The 25,360-nt window shown below is 45.9% G+C and overlaps 1 protein-coding gene across 1 annotated transcript in view; it reads left to right on the plus strand.

Moving 5' to 3' along the window:
* The window catches only part of Pkd1l1 (polycystin 1 like 1, transient receptor potential channel interacting), a 130,872-nt gene that overhangs the window by 43,744 nt on the left and 61,768 nt on the right, over positions 1-25,360 (plus strand). The window contains exons 13-23 of the mRNA XM_074058154.1: positions 421-642; positions 2,568-2,791; positions 6,163-6,345; positions 6,523-6,582; positions 9,434-9,610; positions 10,511-10,588; positions 13,050-13,192; positions 14,181-14,301; positions 18,400-18,511; positions 21,169-21,364; positions 22,929-22,985. Coding sequence (XP_073914255.1) covers positions 421-642; positions 2,568-2,791; positions 6,163-6,345; positions 6,523-6,582; positions 9,434-9,610; positions 10,511-10,588; positions 13,050-13,192; positions 14,181-14,301; positions 18,400-18,511; positions 21,169-21,364; positions 22,929-22,985 — 1,573 coding nt within the window. The remainder of the gene's footprint in view (positions 1-420; positions 643-2,567; positions 2,792-6,162; positions 6,346-6,522; positions 6,583-9,433; positions 9,611-10,510; positions 10,589-13,049; positions 13,193-14,180; positions 14,302-18,399; positions 18,512-21,168; positions 21,365-22,928; positions 22,986-25,360) is intronic.

The following is a 25,360-nucleotide window of genomic DNA, read 5'->3' on the forward strand; positions in this document are numbered from 1 at the left end:
AGGAGAGACATCTACAGCCATCTGTCAGTGCCACCTTTTACCAACTGGGACAGGGCACCTCCCCGAGGCCTCTAGAAATGTGTTTTCTTCCTACTGTTAGAAGGCTGACAGTATTCCTGTCTATCATGAGGAATTGTCACGTGAACAAGGTGCAGTGCCTGGCAGATTCTTGAGAGGAGTGTGGCTGTGTTACTGTGAGCAGAGGGGGTCACCAGGCACTCCCAGGTCAGGTTAGAATGTGCCAGTCAGCAGGAAGCAAGACCTGCATGAACTCAGGGCCTTCTGCCATGAGTAGGGGAGCCAGCTCAAGCATCCAACAGTTACATCAGGGAGTGAATGGATGTCATCTCTTCCCCACCTGATGTCCCCTTGATGCATGATGGTGCCCTGACTCTGCCCCTTCAATGACTTCTCCCACAGGTATCTCTGGACATGCACTGTTGCCAGCTCACCTGGGCGGCCCTGCTTTGACGACTCCACTCCCTACCAACTGGATGCTGGGGCTCCCATTGTTTCCTTCCCAGCAAAATGGCTCAGTGAATGCTGTGACCAGTTCCTCGTGACGCTGAAGGTCTCCAGTGGTGGCCGAAACTCTTCAGAGGCCCAGGTGGTCCTGTCCACCCGCTCTGACTCATCCTTCAGGTACCTGTGTGGTGCTGAGCACTCCTGGCTGGTATAGGCAGCCAGGAAAAGCATCCACAGTGTGGGGTCAAGTCCCATGGAATCCCCACTGCTAAGGAGAAGGAAGAACCTGGTCAGGGAGGGACTAGGAACTGAGATCCGGTTCCAGACTGACCCCTGGGCAGCTTCCACAATCTGAGCATGCTGGCTAATCCCCACTCAGAGGGAGCCCTCATGTTACAGCACCTGCCCCCAAGACAGGAGGCTATTTTAGTGCTTTGAGCAACACCAGAGTGAGGCAAAGCCATACGAGTTCCAAGACAGACACTGGGAGCCTTCCAGTATTGCAGGGCTGAAGGAACACCAGTATGGGTGGGCCCAGTTGTGACCTCTGAGACCATGAAAGGTGGTAGGAGAGAAATGCTGTGACCAAAAGTCACAAGCCTTGCAGCACAAAGGCTAGCCCAGCACCCATGGGCCATGTGTGTCCCAGGGGCCCAACACAGTGCCAGGACTGAGGTGAGTGTCCAGTGAAGGTTGTGGCAGCTCCCAGTCTCTCCTCCAAGGGGCTGGCCATTAGATGAGTGAGCAAAGGGTACAGCCCAGGGCCTAGCACTGTAGACGTGGCACAAGTTATCACCATACTACTCAGAATGGCACAATTTAAAACTTATGAATTGTTTATCTGGAATTTTCCATTTAGTATTTCAGACCTTGGTTGACCACGGTTAAGTGAAACTGTGGACAAGGATGTGTGTCTCCATACACAGACACATGTGGGCAGGCAGGCCTGGGTCCCTGTGAGGAAGCTATGGGACCGTCCTCCTGTCCTGGGCACTGTGTGCTGAGACCCAAGCCTGAGACATGTGCTGTGAGCTCTCAAGGGAAACACTACCTGTCACTTAGAGTCTCCTCAGCACCTGGCTTTTATAGGCTCCCCGTGTCCTGCAGGAAAGAAATCTGTGTGAAGACAAGGTCTGACACAGTTACAAGTCACCTTGTAAGGTCTCGAGGAGCCATAAAACAGAGAATGTGCTTTGGAAAGTGCCAGAGCAAAGAGACCAGAGGAAGTGTCAGGAGTGGCTACAGTGATGCAGACCCGTGTGGGTATGGGGCTGGGTATATGAGGTGTGGGGCCCTGTGTGTGTGGTGTGTGGACATGGAGGAGGTGTGGGGCCATGTGTAAGGTGTATGGAGCTGTGTGAGAGGTGTGGGGCCATGTGTGGGGTATGTGGCTGTGTGAGGAGTGTGGAGCCGTGTATAGGGTGTAAGGCTATATGTGGGGTATGAAGCTGTGCATGGGGTATGAGGCTGTGTGGGGTCTGGAGCTGTGTGTAGGGTATGGAGCTGTGTGTGGGGTTTGGAGCCACGTGTGGGGTATGAGACTCCGTATGTGGGGTGTTGAGCTGTTATGTGGGGTCTAGAGAAGGGTGTAGGGTATGGAGCTGTGCGGGGGCTATGAAGCTGTATGTGAGGTGTGGTGTTTGTGGGGGGATAGCCCTTGTCCCTTGGCCTTGCCCAGGAAAGAGGCAAAGCCGAGGCGGCTGGCAGTGGCAAAGGTAGATGGCTTAGAAGCGTTCAGGTGAGGGCAGGTTTACAGCAGAAGAAGCACGTCTGAGGTGAGAAGGTGTGAAGAGAGATCTCAGGTGCTGCCCCTCTGTTTCTAGAGGTTGGCCAAGATGCAGGCCCAGCACTGAGTGACCTTGAAGATGTCATATTGTCTTTCTGAGCTGAGTAGTGTGCTTGCCTGTTGTGTTTGGTGTGTTCACGTGGTGGCCTTGAATAGTCTGTGCTCTGTCCCAGGCACTCAGAGGCAGTGGTATCACCAGTCCATTCACACAATACAGAGCCAAAATGAACAAGTCAAACAGGCCCAACTCAAATGAATACTGCCAAAGAGCCTGACACTGTTTTCCTAAGATACCAAGCTGCATTGTGTATTCCAGGTTGGTCCACATCTCCTGGATCAACTTTAAAGACATCCGTGTCAACTGGAATGAAGAACTTTCTCTCCTATCTACGTGTGAAGGCTGTGGAGAAACCCCGGGTCTCTCTTACTCCTGGGAGCTTTTCTTAGTCAACGCAACAGAAAAGCATAGGATAGAAGGTGAAAATGATGGCTTGCTTTATTTTGCTGAGGGAGGAAAAAGCTCAGAGTTATTCCAGCATTGCTAAGGTTTGGGCTGACCCAGTGGGTCCGATCTACACTGTTGATGGCTCTGCCTCCCCACTGCCTCTGGCTTCCAACCTCCAGTTGCACTGGTGAGAACAGCAGAAGGGAAGAAGTACCAAATTCCACTCCTCATCCTCGTGGTCGAGCCCAGCACTCACTTAGGCAATTTTATTCGTTCACAGCCACACTAGGGTTTTGACAAGGACCGTATGACTCAACCATTCAGAGGGCCATGTCCCTGTGAAACCATTTAGTATACACTTTTTTTTTTTATTTATTCATATGTGCATACAAGGCTTGGGTCATTTCTCCCCCCTGCCCCCACCCCCTCCCTTACCACCCACTCCGCCCTGAGGCCTACCTTGGAATCTTCAAAGTGATGGTGTCCTTTTGTATGTGAATGAGCTGATTGATGGCTGGCAGCCCCTAGGTGGCTTTAGGATGCAATTTGGTCTGGAAAAAGCCAGGGCAGGATTGAGTTGGGACTTCTAGTCCCAGCAGATCACCAATACTGATGATCTAATCAATCAAGCTTCCATAAAACCCACAAAGGACAGGGTATCTAACGCTTCCAGGCAGCTGAGCACATTAGAGGTTCCTGGAGGGGGGCAGGCGCCCCAGAGAGCGCAGAGCAGCTCTTCTCTGTGAGAGTCTCCTTGAGTTCTATGAGCTTCTAGAACAAATTAACTGAACCTGAGGAGGGGGTTGCAGGAACCCCGATTTATGGCCCATCAGTCAGAAGAACAGGTAAAACCACTTGGGGCTTGTGATTGACGTCTGAAGTGGGGACCATCTTGGGGACCAGCCCTCAGCGTGTGCGATGTGATGCTACCTCCAGGTAGCTAGTTTGGGTTAGCGGACCCCTGGTGGTGTCGCTGCAGAATCTCTTGCATGCTTGCTTCCAGGTGGGGAGAAATCCCATCTTTGTAGATGGCAGAAGGGATCTGTGTCGTGAGGGCGGAGCGGGGGAGACTGTGTCTGTTTTCTGTGCAGCCCCTCCTCATCTGCCTGGGGAGCCCTACCTCTGGTCCTCAGCCCACACTGCCATCTGGTGTCCCTAAGGTTCTATCTTCTCCGGTGAAAGATGGGACCTATATGTTGTCATACCACACACCAAGCACGAGAACAAGGAGTTTATCTAAACCCAAAGGAGAATGGTGACCCGGGGAAAGGACAGGAATTCTAGTTCCCCAGAATAAGTGCTCCCAGAATGGCATCCAAGAGGAACTGGGTTTTTATAGGCTAAAAAAAAAAGTAATAAGAAGAAGGTTCTTATACAGTAAACCATTGTGCCACTTTCAGCCCTCTCTCCTACTACTTCACAGAGTGGTATTAGAGCTAAAATAAAGTAACAGTGCTGGCCCATGTGTGCTGTGTGACACTTAGGTGTGATTCAGCATTAAGACTGAGTTCTCTGTAGTGGTGCATGCTCTCAGGGAGGTGGCTCTGGTGGCAAACAGAGGGGCTTTGTCTCTGGGCTGGCCACCGAGGTCCTACTGCTGGCCACCTGCCATTTTTTAAAAACCCATTCAATAGGAACATACAAAGCTTTCATAGTAGAGCCCTGAGTATAGCTGACTTCAGTGTGTAAGGGGACACTGTGTAATTTTGGCCTTCTCTGCAGGAGAGGCATTCTCAAATTCTTTCAGGTAAATCGAGATTTTTCTGAGTCAAAGCCCAAGCTGCAGAGATTAGAGGACATGCTAGTGCAAACACACGCAGTGATTACCCAAGGAGGATGTATCTCAAAGAAACTTCCTCCTCCACAGTCAAAGCCCGCAGTGAGAAGAGAGGTCATTTTCATGGCCTTTTGCTTTAGTTGTTGCTTTGCTGTTGATCTTTCTCATAAATTCCAACAATAACTTTAAAATTGTACTAGATCTTTGCTGTGAGGCAAGGGAATAAGTATGCCTCAAATTCTAGAATACACAGGAGTCACCTGTGCTGGGGTACAGAGGATCTGACAGGACCCCACTCACTTCTATATGGAGCCTGGTGAGAGCAAATTCCAGGGGAAGAGTTGTAAATCCTTTTCCCACTTCCATATGCTTGTACGAGGTGTTGACCACTAGGTGAAAACCACACCGGTGGCCCCTATCTCTTAAGCCTACAGTTTCCAATTTTAGTTCTCCTTTTTGGATGTGTCCTTGTCCAGTTTGGGGATGAGTGTAATACTGGCTTCATGAAATGAGTTGGGTAGTGTTCCTTCCCTTTCTATTTTGTGGAAAGGTTTAAGAAGGGTTGGTATCAGTTCTTCTTCAAAGGTCTGGTAGAATTCAGCTGAGAATCCGTCAGGTTCTGGACTTTTCTTTTTTAGGGAAGGCTCTTTATTGCTGCTTCAATTTCATTACACGTTATAGATCTGTTTAGGTGGTTAATTTCAGATTTGTTTAAATTAGACATGCTCATACAGCCTTATACTTTTAAAAATAAACGTTTTATTGCAGGTAAATATTTGCAATTGGAAGACATCATCTTAAGTGAAGTTAGCCAGGTTCAGAAAACCAAAGGTTGCATGTTTTCTCTCATATGTGGAATATAGACCTAATACAAATATAGCAATATTATGAAAAACAGGTCACACTAAGGGGAGGTCACATATGAGAGAGGGAGGACAAAAGAAGGAAGTTAAGAAGGTGAATATGGTTGATGTACTTCCTGTACAAGAATGAATACAGAATTTTCAAACCTGTTGAAATCACCATAAGAAGGGGATTAAGGTAGAAAGGAGAAAAATGGAGGGAATGAACCAATTCGGGTAATAATACATATATACATAGAAATGTCATAAGGAAACTCCCTCTATAGATATCTAAAACTAATAAAAATGGCTTTTTTTAAAAAAAACGGAGAGTGGGAAGATAAACTAGGTCCCGTCTGGGGGTTGGTACCAATGGAAAGGGGGAGAATATAAAGAAAGAGGCGGGAAGATGAATATGGTGGAATATTATGCACTCATGTATGAAAATGGAAAAATGAGACCTGTTGAAACTATTCCAGGAATGGGGGAGGGGATAAAGGAGAATGATGGAGGGAGTGAATTCAACTGTGAAATATCACAATGACTTTTGTAAATGTCACAGTGGACCCCCAGTACAACAATATGATAATAATAAATAGGCAAAAACAAATGCATATAAAAATAAAAACACCTGTTTTGAATTGGTACCAGAATCTTAACACTGCCCTGTGTGTTTAAGTTCCCTTTTGTAGTGCTGTGGGATTGCTGGGTGCCATAGCACTTGGGACCATTTTGAAGTCACCAGAGTCGAATTCACTGGTCATGGAGCCAAACGCCACCGCACATGCTGATGAAACACTCACACAGTTCTCACAGAGGTCTTCACTCTCCTCTCTGGGTTGGCCAGCCTTTTCAGTCACGGAATCCATGGTGGGTGACCACCACATTCCTGCTGCCAGTGGCACTGTGTTCTCAGGGGAGCCTTCTGAGGATGGGACACCAGGCCCAGAGCTAGGGTTCCTGGACTCTCCAAGGACAAGTCCCTCTGAGGGAACCTGGCCCCGACCCAGCTCCTTCCCTACCCTGGATGGTAAGTGCCACCATCTCTGTATGCTGTCCCTCATATCTGGGCACCAGGGTTGCAAAGAAAGGAGTGAATCTGGTGGGTTAGATTTAAAATCACACCGGCTATGGTGAGGTCTGGATTCATATCCTGCACGAACTAATTGAGGCTTAAAATGAAATATTATTTTGTCCTCTTGTATAGATTTTGAAGCCTTTTACAGTGACATCCAAGAAGCACTGCCATCTAGAGGAAGACAGCCAGGTGAGTGCTCCTGGAATTGTTCCCTCTGTGTGGAGCCCTGGGACCAAGCCTGCTGCATGCCATCTACCCTGCACACCTTCCAGGCCACTTGGAACTCCCACAAGTCAAAGGGTGACAGCGTGGCTCAGACTTAATGTTATGGTGGCTCACTGGTTTCTACACATTTCCTACTCAGAGTTCCCACACCCCCACGGTGGTCTCAGGCCCCCGAGAGGGCAGTCCAGCTCTTCTGGGCCTTGTAGTGGGGGTCATCTGCCCAACGCCTGTTTCTCAGTGTTCTTGCCAAGCTTCGTCCTTTCTGCTCCAGGTCTCTCTCTGAAATCCCCTTTAGTCATGTAATGAGCCCTGCCAACCAGTGTACTCACTCCTACCTGTTTGAAGCAGGTGGCACCTGGCCTAATCATATCTGTGTGTCTGTCCATTTAAGGAATGCTTCCATGGCTCACTCTTACTTGTATGCTCAGAATGGTCTCAGTAAGTCCATTGTTGAACAAGTGGATGATCAGAAGATGATCTGTGTATGTGTCATGTGAACAGATGAATGATTTATATCAGAGGAACAGTTGCATGATGAGCGATGGTCAGAGAAAGGTTTATCTGTTGAACGAATGGGAAATGTTGTGTATGTGTCAGCTGAAAAGGTAGATGGATGCTGATAGATTTGTTTGGGGTGACAAGATGGATGGGTGGATATGTTTTCTTTGACGGTCTTTTTCACCTGCCCCTAACTTCACAGCTCCTTCAGCCTCCCAGTGGTTTTTGTTACTGTGTGTCATGGTATTTGGTGCTCTGTGTGAGATGCTCAGTCCAGGCAGCCACAGGAGGAGGCAGAGGACAGACTCAGGACTCCCAGGTCATAGAGACAGAGGTGCTGCTGAGTGGTGACTCAGAGCCACATGGAAGCATCAGAGTGGTCAAGAAACAGAAGCCAGGAGGGGTGGGGGGTGGGAAGGTGAAAGCGTGGGGGAGATGGGAAGAGTGGGAGGGCGGAATGAGGCCTGACCTTCACTGGGGTTTCTGAGGGAATGAATGGCAAGACAGATAACAGGAAGTTTAGGATCTGCTAGTATAAATCATTTCGGTGCTCTGGGGTACAGAGTGGTCCCTGGCACCTGACCCTGGATGACAGCAAAGGAATGTCACCTCCCAGGGCATGCAGCTAGGATAGAGACCCTAGCTCTGAATATGGTAGTTGGCATATCAAAGGTATGCTTTTGGCTGGGCCCTGGCTATCTGTAAGAATTTAGAGGGCTTGCCGGGCACCAAATGGCTCACACCTATAATCCTAGCCACTCAGGAAGCAGAGATCAGGAGAATCGCAGCTCAAAGACAGTCCTGGGCAGAGTTCGAGAGACCCTATGTCAAAAAAAATCCATCACAAAAAAGGGCTGGTGGAGGGGCTCAAGTGGTAAGAGTGCCTGCTCAGCAAGTGTGAGGCCCTGAGTTCAAACCCCGGTGCTGCCAAAAGAAAAAAGAATTTAGAGGGCTTAACCAGAAAAGTGTTTTCTATTGTTGTTCTTGTTGTTTTAATATCAAGACATCATAATATGCAAACAATTTAAAGATTTACAATGCATGTATAGGTCTGTTTAGGGCCCATGTTTACATTCATGGTTAATGCTTCAGTATTTTGAATGGATAAAGAAAAGATAGGTTGTTTTATTGCTTTCATAACATTCCTCTTTCTCATAGGAGGCATTCTAGTCTGGTATTTATCTGGTTTTGTATGTCTTACATCTTGTTTTCATAACATTCCTCTTTCTCGTAGGAGGCATTCTAGTCTGGTATTTTTCTGGTTTTGTATGTCTTACATCTTGTTTCAATGATCATTGTCTGAACCCTTAACTTGGTCTTCTTACCCTTGCACCGTCTAGCCGTCCTTCCTCCCCACACTGTGTAGCAGCCTTGGGTCTCCCTGCCTGTCCCTTGTTCCTGCTGCCCAAAGTCTATTCCACTACAAAGCAGACTGATACCTCCAACCAGTCCCTCCACTGGCTTCCCACCACACTCGGGACAAAGGCCACATGGTTCCCCCACACAGGGCCGTCCTCATGCATTTTGTTTGTGCTCAGCCTGGGGGAGTGGCCCCTTCCTCCAGATCTTCACAGAGCTCATCCAGTCCACTCTGTGGTCCCTGATAGACAGAGGCTCGCCCCACCACCCCTCACATTTGAGCTGTCTTCCACTCCCCATGCTTGCTTTCTCTGCAAATCCTGCTTTATTTCTCTTGTTGGTCTGTCTGTCTCTCTTTTTTGGTGGTACTGGGAGTTTGAACTCAGAGCTTCATACTTGCTAGGCAGGTACTCTACCACTTAAGCCACTCTGCCAGGCCTATTTTGTGATGGTTTTTCCTGAGATAGGGTCTCATGAACTATTTTCATGAACTATTTTATGGGTTGGCTTCAAACCACAAGCCTCCTGATTTCTGCCCCTGCATAAGTGTGTGTCACCTGGCAATCTACCCTCCTTTTTTTCTCTTCATCATTTATCTTACCCAACTTGGCATTATTTGTTTTCTTGTTATTTTTCTAACTCCCTCATTTATGAAACTCCAAGCTAGAAGGACTCTGTTGATTTGGTTCACAACTGTCTCTGGTTCTCAAATATGGATGTAATAGACCATAATAAATATCTGTAGAATAAATGAAGGAAGGAAGGAGCACAGAACTGGATGGCTGATAATATGATAACAAAGTACATCTCGAATATGATAAGCTGCTGAAGTCATTGCTTCAGATGTGTGGTACCCAGCAGTCATAAAAGAAGTTATTACCACATTGACCCTTCATGCTTTAGAAAGATCCTAACTTTCTTCTTTATCACCCAGGGATTTATTTGGCTTTCCTTTTAGGAAGCAGCAGCAGCCTCCCAGGATCAGAGCCGAGCATGAGTGCTGAGGAGAGCCCCCATGACGGAGATAACCTGCTGGGTCCTTTCCTCACTCCAAGCAGATCAGCACCAACTCTCATGACCGACTGGCCCAAGGCCCAGATCAACCCAACTGTTTTCCAAGGTTACACATCATCGGGTATGAACATCTCTATGTGGAAATCCATGGCTAGTCCAAAGGATTTTGGGGTATCCATTTCTTCTGAAGCTTCCATTTTAATGGATAAGTATTTGGATTCATCCCACTTTTTCTACTTGGATTTGTTGCTCTATGGACCACAACCCACAACTCCTCCACCCAGGGTGGAGCTAGCTTCTGCTGCCTCAGGGGCCCCTGCAGACCAGCAAGGGGCTGCGTGTCTACCCGGTACCTCCACAGGGCAGCTGAGATGCTGACAAAAGTGAATCAAAACAGCTGCCCATGACGAGTTGAGTTTGGCTCTCACCACTTTGTTATGTCACTGTGATTAGATACCCTTGGATGCCTCTAGGGCAACTCCTGCATTTCACACTGTTTTTACGTGATTTCTTCCTTGCTCTTTGCTTGTAACATTTCAGGAAGTGTTGTTTCAAAATGGTAATGGCTGTGTATGTCACCTATCTTGCATTCAGGGTAAGCAGTGTGGGGCCAGCCTCCCCCCTGCTGAGGAAGTAATCCAGTCACTGGGTCAGCAGTTTTCATAACCTGTATTCAACAAAGGCTTAAAAATTGCTTTGGAATACCTTAATCACACTTCATATGTGTGTGTGTGTGTGTGTGTGTGTGTGTGTGTGTGTGTGTGTGTAAATTGGTGGCATTTCTGAGTCCTGAGCCCAGGATGACCAGTCTACCCTCAGGACAACTTCTGATGGGTGAGGAAGCTCAGAGGTGTGATTTCAACTCTTCAGAGAAGGCTGGTAACCAACCCACTCCTGGTGTTTCCAAAGAACAATTGGCCATATAATTGGGAAATATTTTGCCTTGCTCCAGGACTCTGTCTTCCTGCCCGCACACAGCCTAATGACCACCATGTCCATGTGGCTACCTCCTTTTCTATAGGTATCACAGGACCAGCTGTGACAATAAAGCCGTACTCACTGAGCAGTGGAGAGACATATGTCCTACAAGCGTCTGTGGGTATGTCCTTTGGCCAACCGAGTTTGGTATGGGGAAACCCTAAGGGTTTTGGTCAAATTCATATTTTTTCTTGGAAGAGATCATTACTTCTCACTTCCTTAGACTTTCTCCTGAGTCCTGACTGTCCCCTTCTCTCCTGCTACCACCTCCCTTCTCACTCTTGCCTTCTGCTAAGGGGAGCTGCAGAAGGTGGTCGCGTTTCTGTGACTTTATCCTGTGGAATCAGTTGTGTGCATAGAACAGGGTAAAGGCTGAACAGTTGCCTTTTTAAATTACATGTGTATTTTATTTGTGGCAGCAACTCAATAAGTCGATTTCTTCCCTGCAAATCTGTCAGGAATCTCTGAGTATTGAACTTCCAACCAGGTGTCATTGTTCTATGTGGTCAGTGTGAGTCACACGCTTACCCTGCCTCCCCTTACCTTTCTTTCATTTCCATGATGCAATCTTTGATTATCCTTTTGGGTAACTTCTAGATGTTTCTCTTCATTGAACAAAAACAAAGGATTGAACAATTTATATTCACAGAAAGATTTGCTTCAATGTCCACATTTTACATTCATTAAAACCAACCATAAGCCAGGCATGGTGGTGCATGTCTAGAATCTCAGTACTCAGAAGGCTGAATAGAGGATTGTGAGTTCAAGGTCAGCCTGGTCTGCATAGTAAGACCCTGCCTAGAAACAAAAACAACCAACCCAACATGCATTTCCAATCGTTCATCCTGTGTTTGTGGGTACCTCCCTCAGGGAATAAACATGAGGTTTAATTTCTTCTGAAACTTGGTAGACAGGGCTCTGGGTTACCCCCAGGATCTCCTGAGTCCTCATTATTGCTGGGAGCCTTCACCTGCCTTGTGCACAGCCACACTTAGACACTAAGCCCTGAGCACCTGCTTGGGCCAGACAATGGGTGACACTTGCTTTTATTTCAACAAATACCTTTGCCTTTTAGCTGGGCCTCTTTCTCTTGCCTCTGAAACTTGTCCAAGTGACAAACTAGAAGTCATTCTTTTGGATGTTTGTTATTGGTACATCAGATCCCTGAGAGCCTTCCATGGCCCCCAGGTCCTGTTCAGTGTCCTTGGCCACCCAAAGAGAGATGAGCTTGGGCTCAAGGCATCCTGCTCAGCTTGCCCCCATCCTGCTCTTCCCATCACACAGACCACTGTGTAAGTGTCTTTCCCTATGGTGGTTTGGGCTGAAACACCCAATCCTTGTCCCTTTGTTCCTTCCTACCAGCATATGACTTGAATCCCAGGACTGATTGCTTAAATTGTACCTTGTTTTGTGAAGATTTCCCTGGTTGGCCAGGCAGAATTAGTCAGTGCTTCCTCTTGGATTCTGCTGTGTTGAAAGATCTGTTTTTGCATGGTTGGTGTGAGGTAGAAAAGCATACCACGTGAACAGTGTCTAACCAGCTCCTGGCATGAATCAGACACTCTGTGAATAGCTCCTGCTGGGATGAATCATGATCATTTTCACAGACTTTGAACAACCCAGTACGTAAACACCCATCCTATAGTTCATCCCAAGAAAAAAATGTATTACAAGTTAAAAAAATGTTACATAGGAGACAAATCATTCTAGGGCGATTAATAATAGCAGGAAACAGAAATCATTGGGGAGTGATAGCTATGTACACTGGGGTGTACATAGCAGTGGGATCTCATTCCACTGTGTACGACAGGGACTTCGGACTCCGTAGAGTAACCTGGGAAATACTCATGGTAGTAATACAATTAATGAAACAAGACATAAAATTTTATCAGAGTTATAAATTCAACTCAGCTGTTCCTCTGTGTGTGTGTGTGTGTGTGTGTGTCTGAGGGAATAAGGAAGGAGGTTGGGTGCACCTGGGGACACGTCTGTCAGTGTCCTCTCTCCTAAGATTTTGGTGTCGGGGGTGTTGTCTGGCTCCTGTGTAGGAGACTGGTCTGCTCCTTCTCCTTTATTTACCAGAGCCTAGTGTTCCCAGCCTCCAGTGCTCACAGATCCCCCCTCTGGGTGCTGAAACAGACTCCCGGGTATTTGTTCTGAGTCTGCAGGTCTGGGGTGAGGTCCAAGAAGTTGCCTCTAACCAGCTCACAGAAGCTGCTGATCCTGCTGGTCTAGAGATCTCACTTGGGGAGCCTCTGCTGGGATGTTGTGTTAGAAAAAGTGAATTCTGGCTGGGTGCCAGTGGCTCACGCCTGTAATCCTGACTACTTGGGAGGTTGAGATTGGGAGGATCATTGTTCAAGGCCAGTTCAGGCAAATAGTTTGCAAGACCCCATTTCCAAAATAACCAGGGCAAAATGGACTGGAGATGTGGAGAAGAAGTAGAGCGCCTACTTTGCAAACATGAAGCCCTGAGTTCAAACCCCAGTCCTACCAAAAAAAACACACAAAAAACAAAAAACCCCTGAATCCTCTGCCATAGCTCTCCCTCCTAGCTAAAATCTCCATCTTGTCTCTCTTAGCTTCAAGGCATGGCTTACTAGGCAAAGCGCAGCTCTACCTGACTGTCAACCGAGCTCCCCAGGATGTGACTTGTCAGGTGCAGCCTCACCATGGCCTCGAGGCACACACCATCTTCAGTGTCTTCTGCATGTCAGGGCAACCAGTATGTGACAACCCCTTGTCTGTAGCAAGTGCTCCCTGAACAGTAAGCCAAGGAGTGTGACGCCTCATTGTCCCCAGCTGGGAAGGCCTTGGCCTGCATTTGGATGTCAGAGAGTAGCTTGGGTGTGATTAGGAACTTTCACCTGCTAGTGAGAAGGGTGCAGAGTGGTCTGGTTCAGAAGGAGAGCAGGACCCCTCGCAGGGCACTGAGGGCCCCACGTTCGGTCGCAGCAGGGGTATCTGCTCACGCTGCACACGTACGCAGGCGGTGGTGACCGCATGAGGATCCTAATCCCACACCAGGCACGCCTCTAACCTGGACTTGACCTCACCCTCCTAATATGGGCCCTGAGAAAGCCGCTCTGGTTTTATGTATAGGATCTTGTGGGGATTAGAGTAGAAGTTGGATATAGAGGGACTTCCTCCTGAGGTCAGGTGGTGGGTAGGGCAGGAGCTGTGACGTTAGAATCCTGGCACAGTTTTCTCATCCTCTCTGTGGACACTGCCAGTCCCTGTCCTTCTATCTTGCCCATGTTGTTCCTTTTCAGAAGCCTGCCCTTGTCCTCAGGAGGGACCAAACCCTGGCCATCCCTCTGGGCCTATTTCCAACTGACGACCTCTGTTTCTAACACAGACAGGGTGGCCCCACCTCCCTTTCCCAAGTGTCCGCATCAAGCTGTGCAGTGGGAAGCTGAGTACAGCAGGGTCCCCTTCACCCTTGGGGTGTGTCTGAGGGGGTGACAGTCTGATTCGTGACTGCTGGGAGGCTCCAGGGCAAGGAAAGCTAGCAGACCCCATTGGGCAGGTAGAAAGGACAGGGGAGCCAGAGACAGTTCTTCGTTATTAATTTATTTGCCCTGTTCCTGGCTGCAAAAGATGTCCTCAGGTGCAGTGAAAGCAGCAGGTGGGTGGATGTTTACCAGTGACACCGTTCACAGTATGCTCAACTATCCTGTTTTTCTTTGTGCTCCCCATGGATTGTATTATAGGATTTTCATTATGAATTTAGTTACCAGATAGGAAACGCCTCCAAACGCACCCTGTATCACGGGAGAGATACCCACTACTATTTTGCATTGCCAGCTGGTGAGCCTGTGGATAATTACAGAGGTAAGTCACCATGTGAACTGGGGTCATTAGCAAGGTATATTCACTCTGCAAGCCTTTTGTCCTGGTTTCTAAAGGCTAAAAATTGTTGAAACTAATGAGTTTAATTTGTTTAAGACCTAAAATTATTTAGTCACCCTGATACGTTTAATGGTTTTTAATTTAAGTTGTTCTTTTACTCTGAAAGGTAAAGTAAGCACATTTGGAATTTCATTAGTAAATGGATTTTTTTATATCTTAAATTTTAACTGAAATATAATGTAGGTGACAAGACACCAAAGAATTACTTTATATATGAGTTCAATATTTAAGACCAAGATATTCCTTATTCACTAATGAAATATATTGTATCATAGATCAAACCAAGTCTTCCCTACTCTTGGTTCCTCCCCATCCAAGAGAAAATGTGGGGTGAACGATCATTGAGTTAGCAAATTGTAATCTCTGTATTAGTCAGTTTTCCATTATCATACCAAATACTTGACATAAATCAACTTAGAGGCCATGACTCATGACTGTAATCCTAGGTATTCAGGAGGCAGAGATCAGGAGGATCACAGTTCGAAGCCAGCTCAGGCAAATAATTCGTAAGACCCTATCTCAAAAAAAACCCATCACAAAAAAGTGCTGGTGGAGTGGCTCAAGGTGTAGGCCCTGAGTTCAAACCCCAGTACCTCAGGGGAAAAAAAAAATCAACTTAAAAAGAAGAAAGGTTCTTTTGGTTTACAGTTTTGGAGATTTCAGTCCATAACTGATTGGCCCTGTTGGTTGGGGTCTGTAGCAGCAGGGTGTGGTGGAGGAGGTCCACTTACCTCATGGGCAGGTGGAAAGAGATGAAGAGGAGGAGCCAGGGTCTCCATAGCCACGCCCCCAGTGACAGGAAAACTTCCCATTAAGCCTCACCTCTTAAAGGTTCCACCACCTCCCAGTAGTGCCAAGGTGGGGGCTAAGCTTTTACTTAACACATGGATCTTTGAGAGGACATTCCAAATCAAAGTGTTAGCAATCCCCAAACAAAATGAATCCGATGTGTCAAGAACTTTCCTCTCCAACCCGTATCCCTGAGGTCCCGTCCAGTTCTAAAGGAGCTCTCAGGAACTGACCTCACCTGGTCTCACCTGAGCACAAGAGGATGTGACCATTTAACACAGCATCTGGTAATGCACAGCCCAGTCTGGTGAAAATTAGAGTCCCCATTGGTGACTTTGTTGTTTTATTTATAAATTCTGGATGATTCTGATATTCAGACAAGATTGAGAGTCACCCATCTAGAAGTTTCTTTGATTTTGGATGGTAAGATTATTTCAGCCCAAAGTTCATCCACCTGATGTACTAAAATCTCACCTCTCCTTCTAGCCCAGCTAAAATACTTTCTTCCTGTCACCTCCAACTAGAAATGAGGTTTTTTTTTTCTAAATTCAAGTCAAATTGAGCAAAACCTTCCTGAGCAGGGTGCTTGGTGAGCTTTGGTTGTCACAACAATCTTTTATACCCATCTAAGCTTTAGTTATTATTATTATTATTATTATCATTACTGGCAATACTTGGATTTGAACTCAGGGCCTCACACTTGCTAAGCAGTAGCTTTATCACTTGAGCCACTCCACCAACCCTTTTTTGGTTTTGTGTTAAGTGTTTTTAAGATAAGGTCTCGCACAGGGATGGCTTCGGACCTTGATCTTCCTGATCTCTGCCTCCCAAGTAGCTAGGGTTACAGGCGTGAGCTACTGACGCCCAGCCAACTTGAGATTTCTTGAAGTCAAGCAACAAGACTAACTAGCACAATAGATGTGGACTAAATAGATGAAGATGGTTTTCTTGGGCCTGCTCCCATCAATCCTTAAATATTAAAATTGCATTCACCCTCTTTTTCTTTTTTCTTTTATTATTCATATGTGCATACAAGGCTTGGTTCATTTCTCCCCCCTGCCCCCACCCCCTCCCTTAGCATTCACCCTCTGTCTTTGGGAAATTTTTTCTCTTAAACATGCTCACCCTTCTTCTTAGCAGTGGACATGAAACAAGGGACCCATCCTAAAAGCTGGGTCAGAACAAGGTCGTGCCTTAAAGTGGAAAAGCCCAACCTTGATAAGTGTCCTTCTTAGGGCACCAGTTATATTAAGACCTGGCATGTCCCCAAGTCACATGAGGGACCTTGGTGACCAGTCACAGACTACAGAGCTGGGCAGATGTCCAGATGGAAGAGCCTTGGCTCCATGTTGGAAGAAAGGATTTCTTGACATAAATTTGTAGAACCAAATCTTAGTTACCTTTCCAGTTAATGTCACTAAAATCCTTCTCGATTATGTTATTTGCTTATAACTGTCACTATTATTATATTTAATCTCTTCAAATATCTGAGTTCAAGATTTATAGGAGGGATAAATATATGCAAAATAAATGCACCATAGTAGCTATTTAATGCACACCTTATATTGTCCTATCATTTGCATAAATGAATATGACACAGACTCCTTGTGTCACATTAAATAGTCATGCCTGAAACCATCTCCTCTTCTAGTCTCCCTCTTTTATTTCTTTTGTTTGGTTGGTTGGTTTTTGTTTTTGTTTTTTGTTTTTGCAGTACTGGGGTTTGAACTCAGGGTCTACACCTTGAGCCACTCCACCAGCCCTTTTTTGTGAAGGGTTTTTTCGAGATAGGGTCTTGAGAACTATTTTCCTGGCTGGCTTCGAACTGTGATCCTCCTGATCTCTGCCTCCTGAGGAGCTAGGATTACAGGTGTGAGCCACCAGCGCCCGGCTAGTCTCTGTCTTGAGTCATTGGACCGACTGCAGTGGGGGTACTTACTGGAATTGGAGCTTCTAGGGGCCCACACGTTGTCTAGTGAGTCAGCATCTTGGGGAAAACGCGGAACCCAGAATTTGCCTGTAGGCAAGTCTCTCAGTGATTGGATGCATGTGTCCGGGGGCCATTTCATGAGCTGCACTGGCCTCCAAATTAAGCCCCCAACCCTTAGCCTTGGGTTTCAGCTTGAGGATGTTATGAAGACACCCAGGGTGCATGTGTGTGCTGATCTTTTTGTGGCAAACACAACTGTGCCCATGGCCTTCACCATTTAACTATTATTACACATGCTAGAAGTTCATCTGCTGGTCTCCTGACCACACCCCTAGGCCTTTGTTACATGAAGGAATTCCTAGGTTCCCACAACAGCCATTTCCTGCCATGTCCCTATATGTTCATACAAATGTCCCCTCGGTTAGAATTCTTTCTCACCTTTTTCCTAGACCTGCTAAATCTGCATACAGAACTGGTTAAAATATTACCCCAACTCTTTTTTGTTTCTTTGTTGTCTCTGGGCTTGAACTCCAGGTCTACACCTTGAGCCACTCTACCAGTCCTTTTTTGTGAAGGGTTTTTTTGAGATAGGATCTCAGGAACTATTTGTCTGGGGCAGGCTTCAAACCATGATCTTCCTGATCTTGCCCCCTGAGTAGCTAGGATTACAGGAGTAAGCCACCAGTGCCCAGTTCCAACTCTTTTTTGTTTGTTGTTTTTGTCGATACTGGGGTTTGAACTCAGAGCATCACACCTACTAGACTCTTACCACTTCAGCCACTTCACCAGCCATACTCCAACTCTTGGTGGTCATTGCAGAGTCTGTATTTTGCTGTCTGAGTTCTCTGTGGCCATGGTGTTCCCCCTTTCAGTACTCCTCTCGTGGTTAGTGGATGGGGGACATGCTGGAGGACTGTGACCTGTGTTACCACAGGCTTCCCCATGCTGGGTCAAGTGAGTGAATGCCTCACTCAGTACATGTGGTGGCTTCTGCCTATTGACCCTGTGTGACACCTGCCTCACTGTCTGATCTGCGTGGTGCTCAGATCCCATTTTGGGGGTGGAGAGTCAGAAGTTTTGCTCTTACGCCTTGCCTTATTTTGGAATCCCCATAGTCACCCCCACCATCATCCAAGCCTCCAGTTCTGTCCAGCAGAGATTCTAGTCACAGCCTGTCGTTCCCAGCTTTGAGAGGACTGGGTCTGCCCGTCGCAATGCTGTTGGAATGCTGTCAGTGTGTGATGAAACATCTCCGCAGCTGTATGTCCAGACTGACCCTCCTCTGTCACGTTCTCTCACAGTCATGGTTTCTACGGAGATCACAGATGGAGAAGGCTCCAAGGCACAGCCGTGTGCTGTAGCAGTGACTGTGATGCCTCGTTACCATGGGGATGACTGCTCCGGTGAGGACCTGTGAGTAACACAAGACCACACAGACATCCTAGAGCAGGGAACGGCAATGGGGTGGACTCAAAGAAAGGCAGGAACTCATCTTCCCAGGCTGGGCAAAAGAAGCAAGGGCTCTAACACCACAGCCAACTGGCTTGCACTAGCTAGCATTTATGAACGTGCTTCAGAGCCCACAAAATTTTTTTGCTGTTGTTATTTTGTGGGTTTTTTTTGTGGTACTGGGATTTGAACTCAGGACTGCATGCTTGCCAGACACTCTCCTGCATGAACCAAGGCCCCTAGCCTTTTTGCTCTGATTATTTTGGGTAGAGGCTCTCATTTTTTGCCCAGACTTACCTGGACTGTAATCCTCCTATTATAAGCTTCCCATCATCACCGGGATGACAGGTGAGTGCTACCAGGCCCAGCTATTGGTTCAGATGGGGTCTTCTGAACTCTTTTGCCCAGGCTAGCTTTGAGCCATGATCCTCCTAATCTCAGCCTCCCAAGTAGCTAGGATGATAGGTGTGAGCCACCAGTGCATGGCAAAAAAAAAAAAAAACAATTTGATGGAGGTATTTTTTAGTTTAGCCAGTAAAAGTGTGTGATTCCTTGCTTTTTAGTAACCCTTTATTTTGTGTATGGGGTTTTTCCAAGATGGGGTCTCATGAACTGTTTGCCCTGGCTTGCTTCAAACCTCAGTTCTCCTGATTTCTGTCTCCTGAGTAGCTAGGATTTCAGGTATGAGCAAACTGCACCCAGCACCATTTGTTGAAAAGACTATTTTTTTCCCCAACAAGTTGTCTTTGACTCTGTTGAAAATGAATGAACCATAAATGCTTAAGGGTTTACTTCTAGATTCTCAATTCTATTCCATTAATCTAGATATCTCTTCTTAACAAGGACCATGTCATCCGTCTTTACTGTAATTTTGTAATGTATTTTCAAACTGAGAAGCCTTGAAACCACTAACTTTGTTCTTGTACAGGATTGGTTTTCTAGACTCCTCAAAATTCCATATAGTTTTTAGAATCAGCATGTGAGTTTTTGCAGAACCAAGACAGAGCACACCCGGCCCAGTGGCTGATGCTGGCCCACCTCCCCTTGTTCCAGCTTAGACTGCCCTTTCCAGGACTGTGTGCTGGGGCTCTCGACACCTGCTGAAGGAGATATATAAAGCCAAACAAAGCAAAAGCCAGCTGGATTTTCATGTGGATTTTGTTAAATCTGTAGATCCATTCAGTAATGTGGCTATTTTAACAATACTAAGTCTTCTAGTTCATGAACTTGGGATGTCTTTCTAGGTTTTTTTTTTTTTTTTGGCAGTACTGGAATTTGAACTCAGGGCTTCACACTTGCTAGGCAGACACTCTACCACTTGAGCCACTCCTCCAGCCATTTTTTGTGTTGGGTATTTTCAAGATAGGGTCTCTTGAACTAATTGAACCATGATCCTCCAGATCTCAGCTTCCCAAGTAGCTAGGATTATAGGTGTGAGCCACTGGTGCCCCACCTCTTATGCCTTTTTTTTTTCATGGTTAAAAATATGGGTTTCTTTAGTTTTTTGGAACATATTTAGAACAGCTGCTTTTAAGTATTTGCTAAGTCCAAATTTGTGTCCTCTGCTCTCAAGATCAATTTCTATTTTCTGTTTATTTTTGGGTCACACTTTGAGTTTCTTTGGAGGTCTCAGAAATTTTCATGAAAACTGGATGTTTAGATAATATATTCCAGCCATTCTGGGTATTGGCCCATTTGCCCCTCCTGGGCATACTGTCATGATTTTTGTTTGGTTGGTTGTTTACTTTTGTGTTTATTGACTCAGGGAAACTAATTTCACAGAATTACTTCCCCTCATTTTGCTGCCTGTGGTGTTTCTACTCAGATTTGTTGGTGTGTTTTTCTCTTTAGCCAGACTTCCTCTGGTCTTGGTCTGTATTACTCACTCATTAAAAAGTGTATGATTAATCACCGGTACTTCAGTGAGAACATTTTTTTCAATGAATTGAAATTTCTGTTTTACACATTTGGGCACTGAGGCTCATTTATTCAGCTCAATGATGTTCTTGAGGTCATACAGTAAAGACATTGTAGGGCAAAGGCTATAATCGGCCTTGACTGAATACACAGGGTTCTTTCCAGGACATCATTTTGCCTTTCCAAGTGCAATTGGGGGTAGGCCTTCTTAAAACAAGAAAATAATTGTCAGTTATTTAGATCATAAGTCATAAACTTGGCCTTCTTAATATAAGGAAATAATGCCCAATTATTGAGATCTGACATGAAATTGAGGCTTTACATCAAACAACAAGTAGAGTGCGCCTGTCTGTCCTACTGTATGTCTGGACACTAACCACCAACTCTTAATTATTAGGATATTGTGGAAATTCAGCCAGCTGTACCCCTTCTGGCATCTTTGTCTAGCTCTGGACCACATGGCTTTATTAGATATGGTGTAGCTATAGCAACTGCTCACGCCTTTTCATTTCTGATCAAAGGGGTTTTGATAAGATTTTGGTATGATGCCTTACTGTATCTTTTTAGACTTTCCTCTACATGGGCCAAGTCTCCTTTGTGCCATTGTCTTTTTTCTGTCACCCACACAAGAAGAACAGATTCCATTCCACCCTTGGAATGTCATCATGTTCAAACAATCATGATGACTCTTGTGTTTCCTGCAGGTATAATTCCAGCCTGAAAAACCTGTCTACCCTCCAGCTGATGGGGAGTCACACAGAAATCAGGAACTATGTAGCCATGATCACTAGGATCCTGAGGCGTTTGGCTAAGGAGAACAGAAGTGCTTCATGTGGCCAATGGACACAAATACAGGATGCACTCATTTCTTCAGTGTGCAACTTCATTCTTGTAGATCGGGTATGGCTCAGAGCAGGGTGGGGTCATTGTGTGGAAAACTGTGTTAACTAGCATGGCCTATGACTGGTTGGCTCCAAGCAAGTGGTCGTGCTTACAAAACACCACTCAGAAAGGCGAGTGGGTGGGCAGCCAGCTTGGTTCCCATAGTGGCCACAAACTCTTGGCTACTGATACGTTTCACAAGTAATGTTGCTGGTTTCTGAAAGAGAAAGTCAGTCATCATTACAGATAATTCCATTGACATTTCTCTAAGTAAAAATTATGTAGATGCTGTCTGATTTTATCTGTTAACAACACTCTAGAGAGTTAAAGTCAAGATCGTGCGCAACTTCTTGAGAAAGAATCATATAGCAGCTGGGCCTGGTGGCTCACCCTGTAATCCCAGCTTCATGGGAGGCAGAGATCAAGAGGATCGTGATTCAAGGCCAAAAAACTAGCAAGACCCCATCGAAACAAAAAAAGCTGGGCGTGGTGACACACACCTGTCATCCCAGCTATGTGGAAAGTGTAGTAAGTAGGAGGATTGTGGTCTAGACTGGCCTGAGCAAAAATGTGAGGTCCTTTTACAAAAATAACATCTGATTAGCAAGCACAAGGGCCCTGAGTTCAAACTCTAGCATCACTAGAAGGAGAAGGAAAAAGAAAAGAAGAAGAAGAAAGAAGTAGGAGGAGGAAGGAGGAGGAAGGGGAGGGAGAAGGAAGAGGGAGGAGGGGGGAGAAGGAGGTAGGAAGAGAAGGAGAAGAAGAAGAAGAAAGAAGCTTCCATCACCTCCCAAAGTAGTGCCATCATGGTATGAATTCCTCAGTGGATTAATCCATTGATAAAGGTAGTAGTGCCCTCATGCTCCAATCACTTCTTAATGATTGGCTCTACCAGCTGGGCAGCACTGAACACGTGAGCCTGTGGGGTTTCATATGTCCACCATAACAGTTACTATCCTGTTCAAAGCATCGGCACAACTCTGACTTATAATTGTCACCAGAGACCATCCACACCTACAAAGAACATACCTCGTTTCATTACAAGACATTGCATTTGAACTAATGATTTTCCTTCCCTGCATCATTCTCACTGAACTTTCTTATTGTATCTTCCCAAATGGTCAGGGTTTCTTGTTTTTTTTGTTTGTTTTTGGCAGCACTGGGATTTGAACTTGGGGACTCTTGATTTCTAGGCAGGCACTCTATCACTTGAGCCACCCCATCAGCCCTTTTTTGTGATGGGTTTTTTGAGATAATGTCTCACCAACTGTTTGCCTGGGCAGGCTTTGAACCTCAATCTTCCTGATCTCTGCCTCCTGAGTAGCTGGGATTACAGGCACCTGGCACATGTCAGTTTCTTACTGGGGTCTAGTGAGGCTGGCCAGGGGCACACAGGAGGACAGATGCTGAACTAGAAGGAAAACTTAGACCAAGGTCGTGGTCTTGCTAGGAAAGAAACTGGCCTTCAGGTAATGCCATAAATAGAAACAAAAAAATCTGCTCTATTTCCATATAGGTAAGCTGTAACTAAACCAAAAAGATAACTTTCCTCTCTCTTTTTTTGCTTGTTTCTACTGTTCAGGAGGAGCTGATTGATTCTGTTCTTATGTTAAGGGACCTCATAAGCTTCCCTAATAAGGTGAGTGCTCTTTTGCATAATTATGAGGACGCTGCTCCATTCTTGAAGAATGTACAGTCTACAGTTAGCTTTTGACATTTCTATTGGAATTTCATCTAGAATTTCCTAGAATTCATCTAGGCAGCATTGTTCACATCAAACATGGCTGAAGAATTTTCCCTTTGGATAGAAATTTGGCAGTCCAAGGAAGAAATTAATCAAAAAAAAAAAAAGTGTGATCCATGCTAAGGACATTTTGGTGAGGGGATCTGTTGCTGTTGTTTTCTGTTTTGTTTTTCAGCTAGAGACTCTCACTATGGAACCCAGGCTAGCCCTGAACTCTTGATCCTCCTGCCCAAGCCTCCCAAGCAGTGGGATTATAAGAATGTACCACCACACCTGGCTGGGTTGGTTTTTTTATTATTAACTCACGGTATTTGGCTTCCCCTTGGTCACATCTTTTTTCTCAAATCTCTGATAGTCCTCCTGTGCCCTTCAACAGGTGTTTCTACTGGGCTGTGCTTTGTTTGTTTGTTTGTTCATTTTGGCAGTACTGGGATTTGAACTCAGAGCCTCATGCTTCCTAGACAGGTGCTGTACCACTTGAGCCACTCCTCCAGCCCTGTTTTGTGAAGGGTTCTTTTGAGATAGGGTCTCATGAATTATTTGCCTCGAACTGGCATCCTCTTGATCTCTGTCTCCTGAATAGCTAGGATTACAAACATGAGCCATCAGTGTGTTTTGAGAGGTGAGAGGAGAACCCACGAGAGTCCCTGCAGCCGTGTGGGTGTCCACACTCTCTCACCAAAAGAGGGATTTCCCTCCTGCCAGCAAGCAACCATTGCTCTGTGCTCAGAATCCCATCCGAGGTCACATCACACACCTCACTCCACCCCACATGATTGGCAGCCCTGTAACCCAGTGCCCAGCTGGGGTAATTGTGCTTCTGCCGGTCTCCTTGGCTTATCAGATCACTTGAACTTTTTCTTTGACTCTCAACTCAAGTGTCAGTTCTTCAGAGCAGCCGTCCTCCACCCTCTCTTCTACTTGTTTGCCTCTCTCCCTCAGTGTTTGCACAGCCAATGGCTATCTCTTTACTTCTGTACTGTCTCTCTTCTCTCACTGCAATGTCACCTGCATGACAAAGCAGGAAGACAGATGTGTTGTGGGAAGAATGAGGGATGGATGACAGTTGGATAGCCCTGTCACCTACCCCATATCTCTTCTGAGTCCTCTACTTGTCACCATGACTTGCTCTACTCCAACCACCACCACTCTGGGGAGGAAGGCTGGACATCCCTTGCCAATATGTCCTTCTCTCTTCTGACAGAACACATCTCGCCACATCTCCTGCTTGGTGTAACATACTCAGTGGCTTCCTTGTACACACAGGGTGATTTAAGTCCTCCACATAGCATACAAGGACTCTGTCTGGCTCCTGCTTTCTCCCTGTACCACATCTTGTAGTTGGCTGACGTAACCAACCTCTGTGTTCAGTCCTTCTAGATGTCCCAGTAGCCCCAAGATTCTGTTTTCTCTTATGTGGAATGATGGATTAGTTATTCATCTGGGAACATATTCCTTTCTCCTCATGCCACCATGACATCTTCAGAGATCTGAAAGCAGAGTTCATTTTATTCTAGATGAATGTGTGCATGGCTTTATTCGAGTACTTTGACACTTCTGAGTTATCATTTTTATTTTTGGCACACCTGTCTCCTGATTTGAGACTGATACCCGTAAGACACAAACTATATTAGTTAAAGCAAACTTATTTGCTATGACAGATAACCCTGGATGCTCAGTAGCAGAGCACATAGAAATTTATTCTTCACTCACACACATTCCGTTCCACAGCAGGTGCTCACAGGGTGATCCTCCCCATTGGGATGCAGAAGCTCTTCCTCCTTTCCTCTCCTGCCCCAAACTTCTCCACTCTGTGACTCCCCAAATCATCACACATACAAAGTTATTTAGTGATTGCTAGGATGTCCAAAGATACAGCGAAGAAAAGATTTAGTCCTTGTTTAAACACTGATCAATGAAACAGATATCCATCAATAAATATACTATGTCTCCATAATTAGGACAATAACAGAGTTCTGCAGAAACAAGCAGTCGTGTGGATTACTTCAGCAGACACTTAAAGTCAGTTTTAAGAGAACTGGCAAGTACCATGAGTTTGTAAGATGGATAGCAGCATCGCCAGGGTGTTTTTAGAAAGACTCCTTATCTGTCAATAATATATGCAAGAGTTTTTGTGTTATGCATAATAGCTGAGACTTGCCTTTAAATATTTTAAAAAGCTGAGTAGAGAATAGAAGAAAAACTATTGCTAGTGAAGGAGCATTTTTTGAAAGGTGAGTCACAGGTTCACTGTTCTGAGATGTTACACT

This window comes from Castor canadensis, chromosome 2 (assembly GCF_047511655.1).
Source record: "Castor canadensis chromosome 2, mCasCan1.hap1v2, whole genome shotgun sequence".
NCBI classification, from domain to species: Eukaryota; Metazoa; Chordata; class Mammalia; order Rodentia; family Castoridae; genus Castor; species Castor canadensis.